This window comes from Haliaeetus albicilla, chromosome 2, assembly GCF_947461875.1.
Source record: "Haliaeetus albicilla chromosome 2, bHalAlb1.1, whole genome shotgun sequence".
Classification (NCBI taxonomy): Eukaryota; Metazoa; Chordata; class Aves; order Accipitriformes; family Accipitridae; genus Haliaeetus; species Haliaeetus albicilla.
In genome coordinates this window covers 72,051,415-72,067,379 of record NC_091484.1, presented here as the reverse complement: position 1 = coordinate 72,067,379, position 15,965 = coordinate 72,051,415, and the positions used below count along the sequence as shown (strand labels likewise).

General features: G+C 41.5%; 1 protein-coding gene across 5 annotated transcripts in view; it reads left to right on the top strand.

Annotated features, from left to right (window-relative positions):
* The window catches only part of DPP6 (dipeptidyl peptidase like 6), a 575,225-nt gene that overhangs the window by 504,384 nt on the left and 54,876 nt on the right, over positions 1–15,965 (top strand). For all 5 annotated transcript variants that reach the window (XM_069778210.1, XM_069778212.1, XM_069778209.1 and 2 more), the window contains exons 9-10: positions 13,528–13,682; positions 14,791–14,888. In XM_069778210.1, coding sequence (XP_069634311.1) covers positions 13,528–13,682; positions 14,791–14,888 — 253 coding nt within the window. The remainder of the gene's footprint in view (positions 1–13,527; positions 13,683–14,790; positions 14,889–15,965) is intronic.

The following is a 15,965-nucleotide window of genomic DNA, read 5'->3' as shown; positions in this document are numbered from 1 at the left end:
CATAAAACAGTCACTTGGCTGCACAGTTTTCCTAAGTAAATGTCTGGTTTTGGTTTCAAGTGGAAAATAATGAATCATGTAGTGCATTCACAGGTATAAAAGGAGTGGATCTGGCTCCTTCGAACTCATGAGTCCTTAGTGGGCAAGTGTAAAGGCAAGCATAAAGTGGGCAAGCATAAAGCGTAGCCAAGGCACTTCAGAACATGTTTTAGTGGGCATGGTTGGTGGTTGGACTCGATGATCTTGAAGGTCTTTTCCAACCTAAATGATTCTATGATTCTATAACATCGTTACATATCTTTGTATTACATTGAAAACCAAGAACTGAATCCTTAGTTAGTATGTATCACTAGATACATTATTTATACCGGTTATGGATTTGGACTTAAAACGGCACTAAGCCAGCTCTCTGAGTACATAAGGCACAGAAAGATAATTTACAGGCAATTAGTCAACCAGGTGGTTGTGTTTATAGCAGTATATTGTGGTCCCTTTATTCAGTTCGTGAACATAGATCTGCAAAAGAGAAACCAGATATCCTGTTAGTACTCCTTAAAGAAATGCTCTTCACACTGAAAAATAATAAAAGTCTGTGTAATCATGATGTAACCACGTTTTAAGTGTTTTCACATACTGGTGGAATCCTGCTAAGCCTGATGAAGATGAAAACTCACACCTAACATGCCAACAATGTAATTGGGATTTATAGCCACAGACTGGAGCATGCAGTCTTCAGGAGCTGGAGGGAATGACAGAGAAATATCACTCTGAAGAAACCCAAAGAGTAACTCACAGCCTCCCTCTCCGATGGACGTTCCCACACGTGGGTCTGTGTCCCCACAGGAGCAGGGCAGAGTACTCGCCTCGGGACTGCCGTAGCCGTGCGTCATCGGTGGGAAGGGATGTCCAGCCAGCCCAGAGCTGCCTTGTTTCCAGGGGGGGAAAGTTACCACCAAAAGATGAAAGGCATCCAAGGAAGCCTTAGAAAGAAAGGACAATATATATTAAAATCGGCATCTCCCACATCCAAATACTCCAGGAATAACATGACTTAGAAAATGACTTTTTTTAGTGATAAACAATAAAGGGCAAGGAGTACAACTCAGCAGTTCTGGTCCTACTCAGCAAGGACGATGGTATTTTCTTTGCACTTTGATAATGTTTGCCATCTGAACATTTTGAGGCATTTCAAAACATACATTTCGTAGTCTGGTGGTGGGAAAGTACTTGCCAGCTTGGTATGTCCTATAGCCTGGCTGTGCCTAGTGCCAAGCAAACACCCCCCAAAACCAGACCCGGTCCCCAGGCTGCTGCAGGGAATAATGAGATACCAGTCAGCCGTGATCTCAACACAGCAGTGCTGCTAACGTCGGGGATGTCATGGTAAAAATATAGCGGTGGAAAAAGGAGCGGCTGTAATGAGTCTTTTTTATGTGGGAATTGTCCTTGATACTAAATAGGAACTGTTTAAGGGTAGAGCAGGCTATGAGGGCCTTGGAAAGGAAGATTAGTCTACGTTAGATATTGTGAGCTGTTAGGTAGATAAAAATGGAGCCATCTCCATCCTGCCAATAAATGCAACAGATAAAGAGGGGAAAGGGGAAGGATATTTTTTTCCAAAGCCACCCTTAATCAGCAAAAAACAGCAGACTAAATTATCTTTGGTAGATGGGGATTTGTGGGGTACGGGTTACATTTATTATCTGCTAGGTTATAAGCCTTATTATAATTTCCGGTATTTGCCTGCTACATCCTAAGGAACAATACGAGCTGGATCTACTGCGTGTCATTTATAACTCTGTGCATGTCATTTATATGGTAATGGGGGAGTTTTCCCTCATCCCCAGCGATTTCTGCAAAATTCTACATGCTGGTTCTCAGTATATTTAGCTTACTCCAGTGGAAATTAAAATGCACATTCATGATCTTTGAACAAAGCGGGCAAGGATAATTAGTAATTTGATACTGTTCTGTACAACGCAATTCAAAGTAATACTTATAATTTGCAGTTAATTAATCAGGGTTTTTTTTCCTTAAAATTCTGAATTGCCTTTCTCTGATATTCATTTTTAATAAATTTTTTTCCCTACCAGTTTTAGATCCAATTATGCAGACAATTTCTTTTTGCTGTTACTGCATGGCTCTGTGTGTGTGTGTGTGTTTATATGTACATTTCTATGCATTTTGGGGGTTTTTTTTCAGAATTTTTTATGTGCTGGTTTATGGATGGGGTTTTTGTCAGCTGAAATTAAAAAGTTAAAAATAGTGGAATCGGTGTACAGCTATGAGAAAAAAGATACAACATGGAATAGAAAACTCAAATCAATACAACAAAATTAAAAAAAAATCTAAATCTCTGGAATTCCATTTCCAGGATGAATAGTTAAACTCATCTGGTATTTAAGTCACTACCCAATTAAAACTCTCATTAGAAGACTCTAATTGTTGTAGCTTTAAAGTAAAACCAGCAGTCGTTAGAGACACCAACTTTGGACTCCCGGAGGAAATTAAAGTGGTCATAAATTCAAAAATAAAAATGTTAGCAAATTTAGACATATGGAGGGGTAGTGCCTGTGATGAGAAACGTGTCCCGGACGAGACCTTCGCCGGGCAAGGCGCCGAGTGCTCGGTGCCTGACAATCCCCAGCATCTCCCCTCTCGTCAGCAAGAACTGGGTGACACCAGCCCACCCCACCGGTGCCCCTTCAGGGCCCTTGAGGGCCTTCATACCCTCTGTGCTCTGCAAATGTGAATGGAAACACTCACTATAGCTTGCTTTCCACCTCCTTCCACCTCACTAGAAGACAAGGTGTTTCCCTCATTTGTCTTCCCTTGCCTGGGCATGTGCTTATTCCTACTATAAAGGGCTTTTCAGCGGTTGTTGCAAAGATGTTGTTCGCTGCAAGCTGATTTCTGCTTTGCCAGTATTTCCCTATCGGGCGTTGTGCGTATGCAAACCTCTGGGTTTTATTTACTATCATCTCACTTACTTATGGGAGTTTCCGGGCCGTGGATGTCAACGAGAGTTACCCAGACTCGGTGGCCTTGCTCTAGGTGCAGGGGACCACGCGAGTTTCCCTCTTGTTGTGGTGCAGTTGGAGACAGCCCCTGTACCCAGAGCAACCGTAACTATCTGCTGGGCACTAGTGGGCTTCAGCCTGGGGTCTGGAGCTCCCTGAAGAGAGGTGGGGTAACTCCAAGTGGCCCAAGGAAGGTCACTATGCAAGCTTTTGCCAGGAGATTTAGAATTACTACGCAATAGTCCATAGCTCAAAAATACTGGGGAAAAAAAAAAAAAGAAAAGTATTTCCTGGTAGTAGAGATCAAAGAGGTTTTGATTGGTGGACGTTACCCTACAGGTATGTTTGTCTTTTCTGTGTTCTTACCCCAGTCCATAGTGAAGGTCCTTCAAGACTTGCACCTAGGAAGAACAGAATTTCTGTTCAACATGCAAGTGCCACCACTCTGAGAAACACAGTCAAACCACACTGGTCCAACAGTGGCATAATCTTGCTATATGCCACTACCTTCCTTAATAATAAATGTTTCTGTTATTTAATAGGCGTATTTTTTCTGAAATATTGCTATAAATGAATTTGAATTCTGGTTTTATCCTGCTCTCTTTTTTATTATTCCTGGGTAACTCTATTGATCTCAGTAGTTCCTCTGATTATTCAGTACTGTAAAATCAGATTCATCCTCTGAGTCATTATTGAGCTAAATCTCTCAGTTAGCCAGATCCTGAATCACTGTTCAGGTTGAAACCTCTGGGAATATTGCCATAGTAGGGCAATATAAACTCTGAGTGGGTTTTTAATAGCTGTTCAATGACTGTAGCAGTTTAAACTGGGTAAGAAATTTGGAGCTAAACTAAACTCAGTCAATGCGCTACAGTTCCCATTTTATAAAGCAGGGCTCTATTTTGCAATATTAACTGACGTTTATTACGACTCATGCTAGGTGACTAGCAGGTGCTGCTCAGGGTGAATAAATCATGTGAGTTATTCACGTGAAAGACAGCTTGAGCAAGTGCTGATAGAAGTCCACAGGGTCGAAGAATCAAGTTCTTTAATAGCAATGACAGGCTGTTCAGTCTTCTTATCTCTCATATTTCTTTATGAAACATTAAAAGAGATTGCTTTTGGGCACTTGTGTTCTTGAACTATTGCAATAGTCTAATGAATTTTTGATAGTCAAATTCAGAGGGTTTTGTGATCACTAACTTTCTTGATATGTCTGTACCTATTGAAATGGATCCCCCGAGTCAAGGTTGGCTGTCCATCTTCCTCCTATCATAAAACCCATAGATTAGTTGGGAAGAACCTGTAACTTTTAATTTAAAGGAAAGGTGAAGTGGAAGCTACTTGAGCAGGTTTGAATAGAGTAATAATCAGCATATAATGAAAGCCTTGATTTGTCTCACTGCTTTGCACAGATAAGCAAATTGTATTTCCAGCCATAGCAACCTGTTAAATGGCGGGGGTGGGGGTGGAGGGAGGAGGAAGAAAAAAAAGGATTTTACTATAGGAGCCCTACTGTATCCAGTCAATTGGGCAACATGAATTCTGTCTTGTCTAGGTCCTTAGCAATTGAAAAGGTACGATATGACCTTGCAATGAGCATTTACCCACAGCAATGAGCTGCAGTGCAAATTACTCAGAAGATTTTTGCCAGGAAAAGTTTCTACAGATTTAGTGCCTCTAGCTAACAGGCTTTCATGGAGAGCTGACAACAGGCTGTGGGTTTATATTTATGCCAGGTGATGGAAAAATACATTCTTATTATGCATTAGTGGCATACAGCAGTGTGTCACTGCGGACGGGTTTTCTAGATGCATTTGCTCTTTGGAGTGAGTGTTAGAAACAGGAATATCTGATGATATGATCTCTAAGTAATATTTCTACTTTCATAATTCAGTCCCCATTTTCATTATTACATCTCGACATCCTGACAGATCACAGACTTGCCTGTGTTGATGAAATGTCTGCATGTCAGTCTAGCCAGGATGGTCCAAGAGGTTTTTACTGTGGCTGAGACTGACTCACACCACCAAAGGAGGAAATCTGCTAATTGTTAGGCGCTATTGTGACCATTAATCACTAAGGCTTTTGAGAGCAAACAACTAAGGATTGCTAAAAATGGTGCACAGGGGAGAGAAAGCCAGAAGCACAGAGAAGGAAACTTCTGAAAAGAGCAGAAGGAGGATGTGGAGGCAACTCCGTGTTGTTCTGCCATGTTTGTCCAAGTAGGACAGCGTTTATTGAAAAGCAGGCCCAGAAATACTGACGTGCCCTCCGGATAGTATGGAATTGTGTATGACACGTGGTAACTCTGCCTGCTGCCTGCCGGCTGGGGTTGCTCTGGAAGGGGTGCCAGACCTCCTGGGGAGCTGCTCATTGCTCCTGGTGGAGACACAGAGTCCACGGGAGATCTGAGAGAGAGCTCCTCTCCATGGCTTTTTGCATCTCAAGTGGAATTTGTACGACTGAGTGTGCTCAGCGTGTCAGGAGGTGAAGACGGCCTGGAGGAGCCCCCGGCCCCTCTGGCCATTTCCAAATAGCTGAATTCTCTTATTTGTGAGAATCCACTTGTACTTCTCAGATGACATCACTAACTTCTGTGCATCTGGTTTTTTAGTGGGGTTTTTTTTTTTTTTTCAACAAATCCACTTGTACGAATGAGGGAGATTTTAAACATTCGTAATTTCTTAGTTATTACAGCCTGAGCCTGGCCTCCTGCATGTATTCTGATAGGAGCTGCAGAGATGTACCTGAGAACAGGATCAGGCCAGCAGTCAATACCACCAGCATTTTGAAACCCTCAAGCACTCAGCAAAGAAGGTCTGGCAGCTACTTGTCAATAACCTTGTAAACAACACCCCAAAGCCCTGACTCATGTAACAACTACAGAATCCTTTAGCGTTGGAAACACAACAAATTAGAAGAATCAATGGACCAGGGGAAAAAAAAAACCCCACAAGCATTAAAACAGCAGTTTTGTTGTGGGCGAGATGAGTAGCCTCAGAAAGTCTCTTCTGTCTCAGCAGCTCGATGCCTTCCTAACATGACTCCTTATAGGGGAGGTGTCCTAAAGATTGTCCTCAGAGAAACAATGGTGTATTTTATTTTTATGTACTATTGCTGGTAGTTGGGACTATAGATAAGGAGCCCAGGTTGGAGTGGTCAGGTTTTGGCCAGGCTGGCTGACAGAGTTGCCGCCGATGCGCACACTCTGGGTCTGCTGGATGCTGTTTGCTCTTCATCCCTCGTTCCCTCGGGGGTCCTTGCCAGGTATCAGAGAGCATCCACTGGTGACAAGTCTTATGCTGGAGCATGGCAGCTTGTGGTGGTGTTACACAGAGCCACCTTCATCTTGCAGAAGCGAAGGTGGCCCACGGTCCATTTGCTTTCAGATTTCATGGGGTTTGCCTGTTTGCTGAACTTGGGCTTGGCTCAGTCCATGCAGCGGCTCTGGGGCCCACATAAGAGATGTGGACGTAAGATGCAACCTTGTTGACCACGCAGAACACATCAAGAGTCCCATGGGGTTGTCCTCCATGCCCAGCGAGAACCACCCTGCTGAAATGAGCTTCTCTCCAGGTCCTCAGCATCTGTGCCCAGAGAGGCAGAAAGCACTGGCCAAACCCTCGCCTGCTGTCTCCACACAATGTTCTGCATGAGCAAGGAGCTGCAAGGCTGCGCGAGTGGAAAACAACATGCGTTCAAGCGATTAAACCGCATGACTAAGGGGAAATTAATGACACTTGCAGCCCACACCTTCCCTGTGCTTGAGGAGATGCAAGTCTCCTAGCTGGGCTTCTTTCCCCAAGATGAGGGGCTGCCACCTTCTCACGGCTGCAGAACACACGGGAGCTCCTCGCCTCTGCCTGTTCAGCTCCACGGCTGCCTAATGCTGCTGCCATCGGGTGATGAGCTTTTTGGATCAAGGATTTGATGCTGAAAAAGTGTTCTCTAAAGCACGTCCTCAAAAATGCCATGAAAGCAAGTAATAGTTGATTCTTCATAAGCTTGTTGGCTGTCAGTGGCAGAGGGGGCTGGGTGTTTCCAGTAGGAATAAAGGGTCACTGGGGGGAGCATTGCAGCTCTGGTTTTCTTAAGGATCTCTTGGATGATGGTATAAACACCTTGAGAATGGTTGTTGTCTGCATACAGTGGCTGTGGAATTGGGCTGAGCCTGGAATTTGGGCTCAGCCAAAAGATATTTTTATTTTTTTTCTACAAAAGGTTGTTGAATTATTTAGTGGCCCTGCAGAATTACTTTTTTTCCACCTGACTCAATTAGACAACTGTGAAAGAGGATTAATTGCACTGAAATCAATAGTGCTGCAGGGCTATTGCTGACATCATCACAAAATAATGTCAACACAGGAAAATGTAGATTGGATATAGTAATTTGAAACAGTTTTATACTATTTGCATACACATAACTACTTTTACACCTATTTTATACCTATTACAATGACTTAATGGCAGTCAGTGTAGAGCTACACTACAGCAACTGAGAGAAAAATTTGCTTGCATACGTATGAAAGATGGCACGGTGGTCTTCTAAAGCCATCCCTGAAACACATGTCAGTGAAGGCCGATACGAACAATGTGTTTTCCCTAACTGGGTAAAAATACTTGCTTTCAAACTATACAATAGTAACCTATTTGGACATGTGGTTGGTGCTTTGAGATGATCTAGTAATTGGGTTTAAAGCTGATGGCAGCTGTCAAATAAGCATTTGTATTTATTTGATGTTTCTATGAGAACTCTTGGGGGTTTGCTATCTCAGAAGTCTTTGTTTTCTCCTTTCCTAGACCCCCTTTCTGTTCTCTGTTCTCTCTTATGTTCTTTTGATGCTTCCTACTGACAAATTCTTTTGAGCTTTCTTTCCTAATATAAGCCGTGGCCTTTATGTTAGGCTTTAATTTCATTTTGTTTAAAATCCTTTTTATTAACAGTTTTAATAAAACAGCAAAATGCCTTCAGCACACCAAATACTTAATGATCTGAGTATCAGCTACAATACATCGCACAAACAAAACCATTGATTATGCTTCCTGGAACTGCTGCACTTTACCACATCAGCACCACATCAGCAGTAAACAACATAGAAGGGGAAGTTCCCTCTGTCAGTCAAAAATCTTGCATAAGACTTTGTGTAAAAATTAAAATATTCTGAAATTAACAGAAAACTAGATATGTTTGTGTATGTGTGTTCATGTATCTATATCTACTCAAAGGTGAATCAAACTATTTATTATCTGTCTTTGTCCTCTGGGCACAACATTAATAATATTGTTTTGATATCCTACTGAAGAAGAAAATGCAATGTCTGGAACAAGAAAAGAATTTTAATTGTGTAAAAGAAATTGATTTATTTAACAGGTAAAACCTCCTAAGTGCCTGTACCCATTACACCCTTATTTTGACCTCTTGAGATGCAGAAAGCTTCTACTTTTCTAGATGCAGTTAAAAAAACCTTTCTGCTCAGTCTCCAAGGACACCTCCTCAGCTGTTATAAATGGAATTTACTTTTTTGAAGTTAATGACACTGCAGTTGTTAACTGCAGCTCATCTGTATAACACAAGAGGCTTCACCAAGGGTGGACACACCATTCAGATCTCCAGATCTCTTGTTTAACTGCAGTACGGATCTATAAGTCATTTTTTCTTGGAACAGAAAAGGTTAGTTTCTTTGCATTCATTGTAATATTTTTTTCCTGGGCCTTCTTATTAGAAGGCGTTAGCAGTTAAAGACTGAAAAGCTCGTAGGACCAGTCTTTCACTGACTTGCTCACTCCTGTAGAAAGGCTTTATGTGCCACCGCCAGTGGGGCTGTGTTGGTACGGTTACCACTGCAAGGGGTGGCAACGTGGACACAGGGGCACGGGCACATCTGGAGGATGGCTGTGGAGTGACGGGAACCTGCCTTGCACGGAGGAGATGCACGTGGGCGGCCAAAGGAAAGTGGCGGATCAGAGTGGTGTCTCCAGCTGTTTTCATTGTACGTGGGAATTGGGGTGTAATATATATAGCCTCAGTGGGTAAATTATACAGCTAATGCAGCTACATGCCTCTGCTGACTGTGATGACAGAAAAACAAATGTATTTTTTCACTTGAAAATTATCTTTATTCCTTTTCCTCAGTTTTTCTCCCGACATCATATTTATTCTTTTTTGGGGGGGAAGTGATAGAAAGGGGTTGCAATGATACCTGTCAGAGGACTGGTCTGTCCAAGCACCCTTGTCTTCTTGTGCAAGTCTCTGTTTCTGTTAACTCACACTTGAAAATTACAAGTTATTTGTGGCGACTTCAAAAATTGGAAGAAACCTCTAAGCTACCAATGGATTTCCCAGTCAGTCATCGGTGAAGGCTTCGTCCTTTCCCTAACAGCAGGCCAGGACTTTGCCAGCTTCAGTAGAAAGGCATAAATCACAAATAGGACTCAGAATGGACAAAGGCTACAGAACTAGTTGGATTTTTAAAAATGCATGAAGAAAGCCCCACGGCCATGGCGTTTACATGTACTTGTTAATAAAGAGGAACTGCCAGTCTAGAACTCTGCGCAAGCCTGGGAAGTGGATTTGTCATGGAAATGTCTGTAGAAATACCACACTGGCAGATTATGGTTCACAACATTAAAACCATCTGTGTGGATTTCCAAATGTGGTCCATACAACAGGTTTTATCCAGAATCTGCTGGTTGCCACGGAGGCTGCAGAAAATAAAGCCCTGATGCTTTTCCCTGCATTGACTCTATAAGGGAAGGCAGAGGTCTGGGACGTGCTTCAGCGGGGCTGTTCAGTGCTTAGACAGAGGTGGACATGAAAATTGAGAGTGTTTGATTTCTATGGCCAAACCTCTGCTAAAGGTGCTGTACAAGTATCAAAAGGAATAGCAAAATCCACTTGTGAAGATTCTTACAGGATTGGGGTGGATATTGTCCATGGAGGAAGGGGCCAGATCATTTTTGGAAATCCCTTCCAGTCCTATTTCCTATGATTCCTTGAGAAGTTTGTTACCTAACGTAAGATACAAGTTCCCATTTCATTGCTCTTGCAAGTACTGCTGGCATAAACTCAAAGTTTGAAACAAGCAGAGGCTTCCTTTCCTTTTATACATGTGCTGGGCTAGTTTTGGATAACACACCTGGTAGAAATGTCCATCCAATCTCTGATCCACTGTGCAGTCCATTAATGGATTGCTCTTATGGTATCACAGCTAAATGCTACATCCAAACCGAGATTCATCACGCCTTGTTACTTTGCAGCTGAGAACCACAGCAAGGGACTTCTTTCTGCTTCCTGACAGTGAGCAGGAAAGCATCTACCAGCAAACACATTTTTCTGAAGAGATGACATTCCTGCTGAGGGCAGCCTGACTCACTCTGGATGCTGTTCAGGTCTTGATACCAATGACTACCACCTATGTGATGCGATGAATGCAGCAACCTTTAATTCAGCTCAGGGAAGATTCCTCTCATCACACCTCTTTTATTGCCTCCAGTTTCTTTTCTCATCCAGTGATATTAAAGTCTCTAAAATGGATATATACCCAGTTGTCACGGAATATACTCTGACCTAGGACTTCAAATGCTCCTCCTGAGGGTCTGTTAACTTAGAAGACTCTTCTTTTCACACAGCTTTGAAATGGTCACTCAATTGAGTCTTATTCAGCGAGAAAAGGGATTAAAACACACATACTGTAACACTCCTTGAGCATAAGCATTTCACTGGATTACCAGCTGGCTAATATGTGTCCCCACCAAAGAGTCATTACTTATAAGCAAGGTCATCCAGCTGTTTCAGAATGGTTCAGTATCAAACGCGGTAACGTGGAATAGACATTGACTTACCTCAGACACTGTGCTTGAACCCAGCTACCAGGTCTGAACAGGCAGTATCACAGTCCTTGTTCAGTTAAGGCAACTGCACACTTCATTCTCACTATTTTTAGGCTTTGCATGCCCCAGTGTGATGGCTGGCAAGTAAATCTGTGGAGAAAGAAGAAGCACGGAGCCACCAGCAACTGACAGTGAGGAATCTCCGCAGCTCACTCACAGCATCCCTACATCGTGTAGCACCCAACGACTGCAAGCTTTGAGGAAGAGAGCAAAAGTTTTGCTCAATTATCACTTAATACTCTTAGCTAGGAGGTCATGAGGTATATGTGGAGGGGGCTTTGGTGTTTAAGGAGAACCTGGTTTCTCGTATACGTGAGGTAGGATCTGAACTAACTTTAGAAAGACCCAGGAGTACTGAATGCAACTGATTTTCTGAGATGTGGTAAATGCAAGTGCAAGGAATAAAGTGTTCCCAAGAACAAATTGTCTGCACATTACGTTTTACTTTCAGCTGAAACTTTCTGGTACTAATGCATTTTATATTTCATAAGAATGTTCTCTGGTTTGCTAAAACTAACTGATCTCTCTAATAAGGGCAAGGTCCTGGATTTGTTTCAAGGTAAAGGTTCACACAATTAAATCTCATTAACAGAGGACCACAAAACCTGCACTAAAACCTTTCTTGGCATGTGTCCTTCAGCAGAACTGCTTCATTAAGTCTGAGATCCTGGAGAAAATGTTTGCTGAATAAAGTAATTCCTAATTAATGTTAAAATGTCAAGGATTCATCTGCCATCCATTTTTACTCCTTTTCCTTTATGCTCTTAATTATCTCTTTAATGAGCAACCGATATAAAAGTCAAAAGCAGCATCTTTTAAACATACACACAACAGGTGGGACAATGCAGCAAAGCAAATTTGCCAGATGTGCTTTCCCATGTAGTATTTGCAAATTCCTAGATGTCTTTCCAAAACCTCACTTACATGTTGCCATTAAGTATTGCTTAATTAATTTGTTATTTGTAGAAGCATAACTATCAAGGGTGATTTTTCTGTTGCACCCTTTCTAATGTTACCTTAAGTTTTATCTCAAGCCATGTGCAAGTCTGGATTAACAAAGGTGTTTGTCTGCTCTATGAATATAATTGCCTGGCTATTCTCCAAGGATCGTTCATCCAAGAATTTTTTAAAAGAAATAAAACAGTCTTTGGTAAGTTTCTACTCTTCAGACCAGAGGGACATCCTGGTTGGATCGACGGGTCATCATAGGGTGGTGTACAAACATGGTGGGTCTGAACTCTGAAAATCCTCATTCATTTTTTCCAATGACCAGCAATAATAGCGGACACTAGAGCTGCTTGGACTTGTGTGGCAGAACTTCATGGTGAAGGCTTAGAAACACTCTGCAGCCTCTTTAATTCTTGTTCTCACATTAAAGTAATGGGACCTGTCTTCCTGCCCATCAATCTGTAAAGCATATGCAAGCCCTTCTGCTATGGTTTAAATAGGAATGACTCATGATATTAAGCCTCTTAATGAAAATGGATTATATTACTGCCTTTCGCAAAATGAGAGGTTTAAAAAGCCAAGTCAGTGTCTTCCAAATGTCAGTAACTGGAGACACTTTGGACAAAGAGTGAATTTTATATCTTTTCTGGATATCTATAAGCTGAAGTCATCTTTGCAGTGAAGGATATTAAATGATAAGAAAAAGTATTAGAAACTAGAAGTTCTTTGAATTTGTGTTTAATGAGAATTAGGTTCTGCCAGTCTTCAAAATAATTTCTTATGATGGCAATCTTGTTTTCTCCTTACATACTTGAACTCTGACGTATTTGTATTGGCATCTTTCTGAGTACCTTTTCAATGGCAACTAAATTATTCAAATTGCAAAAAAATCATTAATCCCAAAATTCCATGGTCGAAAGGATCAGTCTCTGACCCTGGCTACTTATGGAAAATTGCTTTGCAAAAGCGATTTAAAAAATGAAATAGGGATAGGAGTCAAGATGGTATCCAAGCCACAGACTGCAAAGCCTCGCATCTTGTAAAGCATTTCAAAGTTCCAGCATTGCATAACTTATAAAAAATTGCTATTTTCGTTTTTTCCCAACTGTCAACTGAGCTTAGGCAGATTTAAATTGTAGCTGAAGCACTTGTATCTAAGTATAAATGCTGTTTGAATCCATTGATATGTGTCTAGTATGATTTTGTGAACTCTTTGTGGAGGAGAACTAAACCTCAGTCATCGCAGTTCTCTGTTAGCCCCGAGGGAGCCTCGGTTATGTTACTGTTGGGCAGGTAGGACCCAAGCTCTGCCAGCACATGCACGTATATATGTTCACGTATCCATGTATGGGACACAGAGTAGGAGTAGCAGGGCCTTTTATGCTGTCATGAATGTGTGTACTAATATGAATCATTTGATGTTTCTTGAGCAAGATGATTATGCTTAATAACCTATATATTCACAGTAATTGTTATCAATTGTGTTCATTTGTGTATATGGTGTAATTTAATGAGTATTTTTAATTGATATTCCTGTGGCATCCTCGCTGTGCTGTGATTAGACTGGGATTTTCATATCTAGGCTGTTTCATTTATTGCTAAATAGTAATTTACGTCTAATAGCCTTTTTTCTGTTCTCGCTTTTTTTTTTTTTTTTTTTAATTAGAGGAGATCCTGAAGACTCATATTGCTCATTGGTGGTCTCCTGATGGCACCAGGTTAGCATATGCAACAATTAATGCCTCCAGAGTCCCCACCATGGAGATCCCGGTATACACTGGCAGCCTTTACCCTACTGTTAAAACGTATCATTATCCAAAGGTAAGGGAAAATAAAACCAAGAGTCCTGTTGTTCTATCAAAAAAAAAATTTTTTGTTCTCCAGTAGATTCAGACAGGAGACTGTATAACAATGCACATTCGTAAGCAATGAAAATAAACAGATCTAAGGGAAGATCAGCTGTTCCCTAGTGGTCTTCATTACTCTTTAGTTGCATTTGCAAAATTGCAGTTTTCTTGTTTGAGTATTAGTCATTCTAAATATAATGAAAATAAAATTTTAAAATTCTTGCTTTGTACCCACACAAAAGCAATTGTGCTTCCACGCTAGAATGGAGTTGTTGGTGTCTGAGAGTTTGGAAGCCAGCGTTTCTACCTTTAGATACATTTTCTTTTATATAGAGGGAAAAGTTAGTATTTGGGCTTCCTGAGAATATCCAGGATGGCCTAATGTCAGAGGAGATAGTCTGGGTTTGGAGATTTGTGCCTGAGCATTACAAAGAACACAGTGAAAGACAGAAAAGCCTTAGTAGCCAACCTCTCCTTGACTGCAGAGACCTGTACAGCAGTCCCGCAGCGGGTACGCAGGACTGGCACAGCTCTCCACCAGTACTGATACACTGCTGCTGGAATTCTGTAATTTTCTACTGTAAGACAGTACAGGAGTGTACTGTGCTGCAGTCATTTCTTCTGGGTGTCTCGCTTTATGAGCTGATTATCTAAGGCCTCACGTGTTGGTTCAAATTAAACCATAATTTAATAGGAGAGAGATCCAAACATAGGCAGGTTTTGTGGGAAGTAACAATGATTCAGCAGAGGATGCCCTTTCCTACAATACAAAATCATCCTGTTAGACAACCTCTTATCAAAAGATACATAAAATAGCAATATTTCTAGTCACTGTGAAGAGTAGCATTTTCCACCAAGGCTAGAGGTGTCCTAAGTAAAATTACCTTTTGGTTGTGCCTCCCCACCTTTCCACACCTCTGTGCCACATCACTACAGTTGCAGTTTCCCTGTGAACGACTGCAGCAGTCCAGTCTGTAACCCCATACAATGGGAATGCATTTTATAATCCATGGGGATAAAATAAATCAAAACCATTCTGTGTTGTATAAGATATGGTAATTTATTCTTATTTTAAAATCCAGGCTGGGATGGAAAATCCAACTATTTCTTTGCATGTGATTGGTCTGAATGGACCTACTCATGACCTGGAAATGACTCCCCCAGACGACCAGAGAATGAGGTAGGTGCTTTCTCGCCCTGGGATGCTGGACCCCAGTTCTCTTGGCATTTTAAATCAGACTCTGACTTTTTTCAAGGCCATTTTACACTACCTTTCTCTGCCAGTATCGAAGAGTTTTGTTTGTATAAACATGCTTAAAATTTTTCAAATTATTTTTCTTCGTACATGTATTTTATAACACATTATTACTTTTTTACTTGAAATTGCTGTGATACAGACTGACTTCAGAGTAGGATTATTTTTAGAGAACTTGGCAGAATGTCCTCAAATCCATAAGAACACATTCATTTCACATGTAACCACAGGCATTGTAGAAGGGATATTGTCTGCAGCCTGTGTGAAAGACCATGAAGCAGAAACAGGGCAGCCCTATAACACAGCAAACATGAGCTCGCTGCTTCGTGACGTCAACATAGGAATGAAACCAGGCGGACATTCTTCACGTACATTGCCCAGTCTTCATTAAAAATAAAAAGGAAAGCTTTTTGCTGTTTTTAGGGCAAGTGTATTTTAGAAGCTGGCTTGCAATTCAGCCAACTACTTAGACGCCTATTTCTAATTAAGTAAGTGCTTAAGTCTGCATTCAGCAAGAGTTTAAAAGTTTGGCTTAGACTTCAGCATGCGGTCAAAGCTTGAGCTACGCTTGTGGGTCTGTGAACACTTGAAAGGAAGATCATGTTGCTCAGGAGAGAAGCAGCTTTAGATAATGCATGACACTCCTCCCTGCAAAGCTTGGAGATTAGAATCCAAATCCAGATTTCAATAACTGTGATTTAAACTTGAAATAGCTTTATAGCAGGCCAAGAGAAATCAGACTCAGCTTCTACATCTGAAGTAATGACCTCTCCAAGTGTAATGCTGCAAGATTGTCGTTCGCAGGCACATCACTTGTTCATGTAGGAGTATCCGACCAACACGCATGCTCACCTTTTTCTACTGATTGCTAGATTAGGTTGCTGGATCTGTAATTCCAGTGCCAAAAAAGACAGAGGTACAGCACAGAGCTAATGAAACAGGGCAGCTTGGAGGGCAGGGGAGGGAGCAGGGGTGATCTTCATTATGCATGATAAATATGTA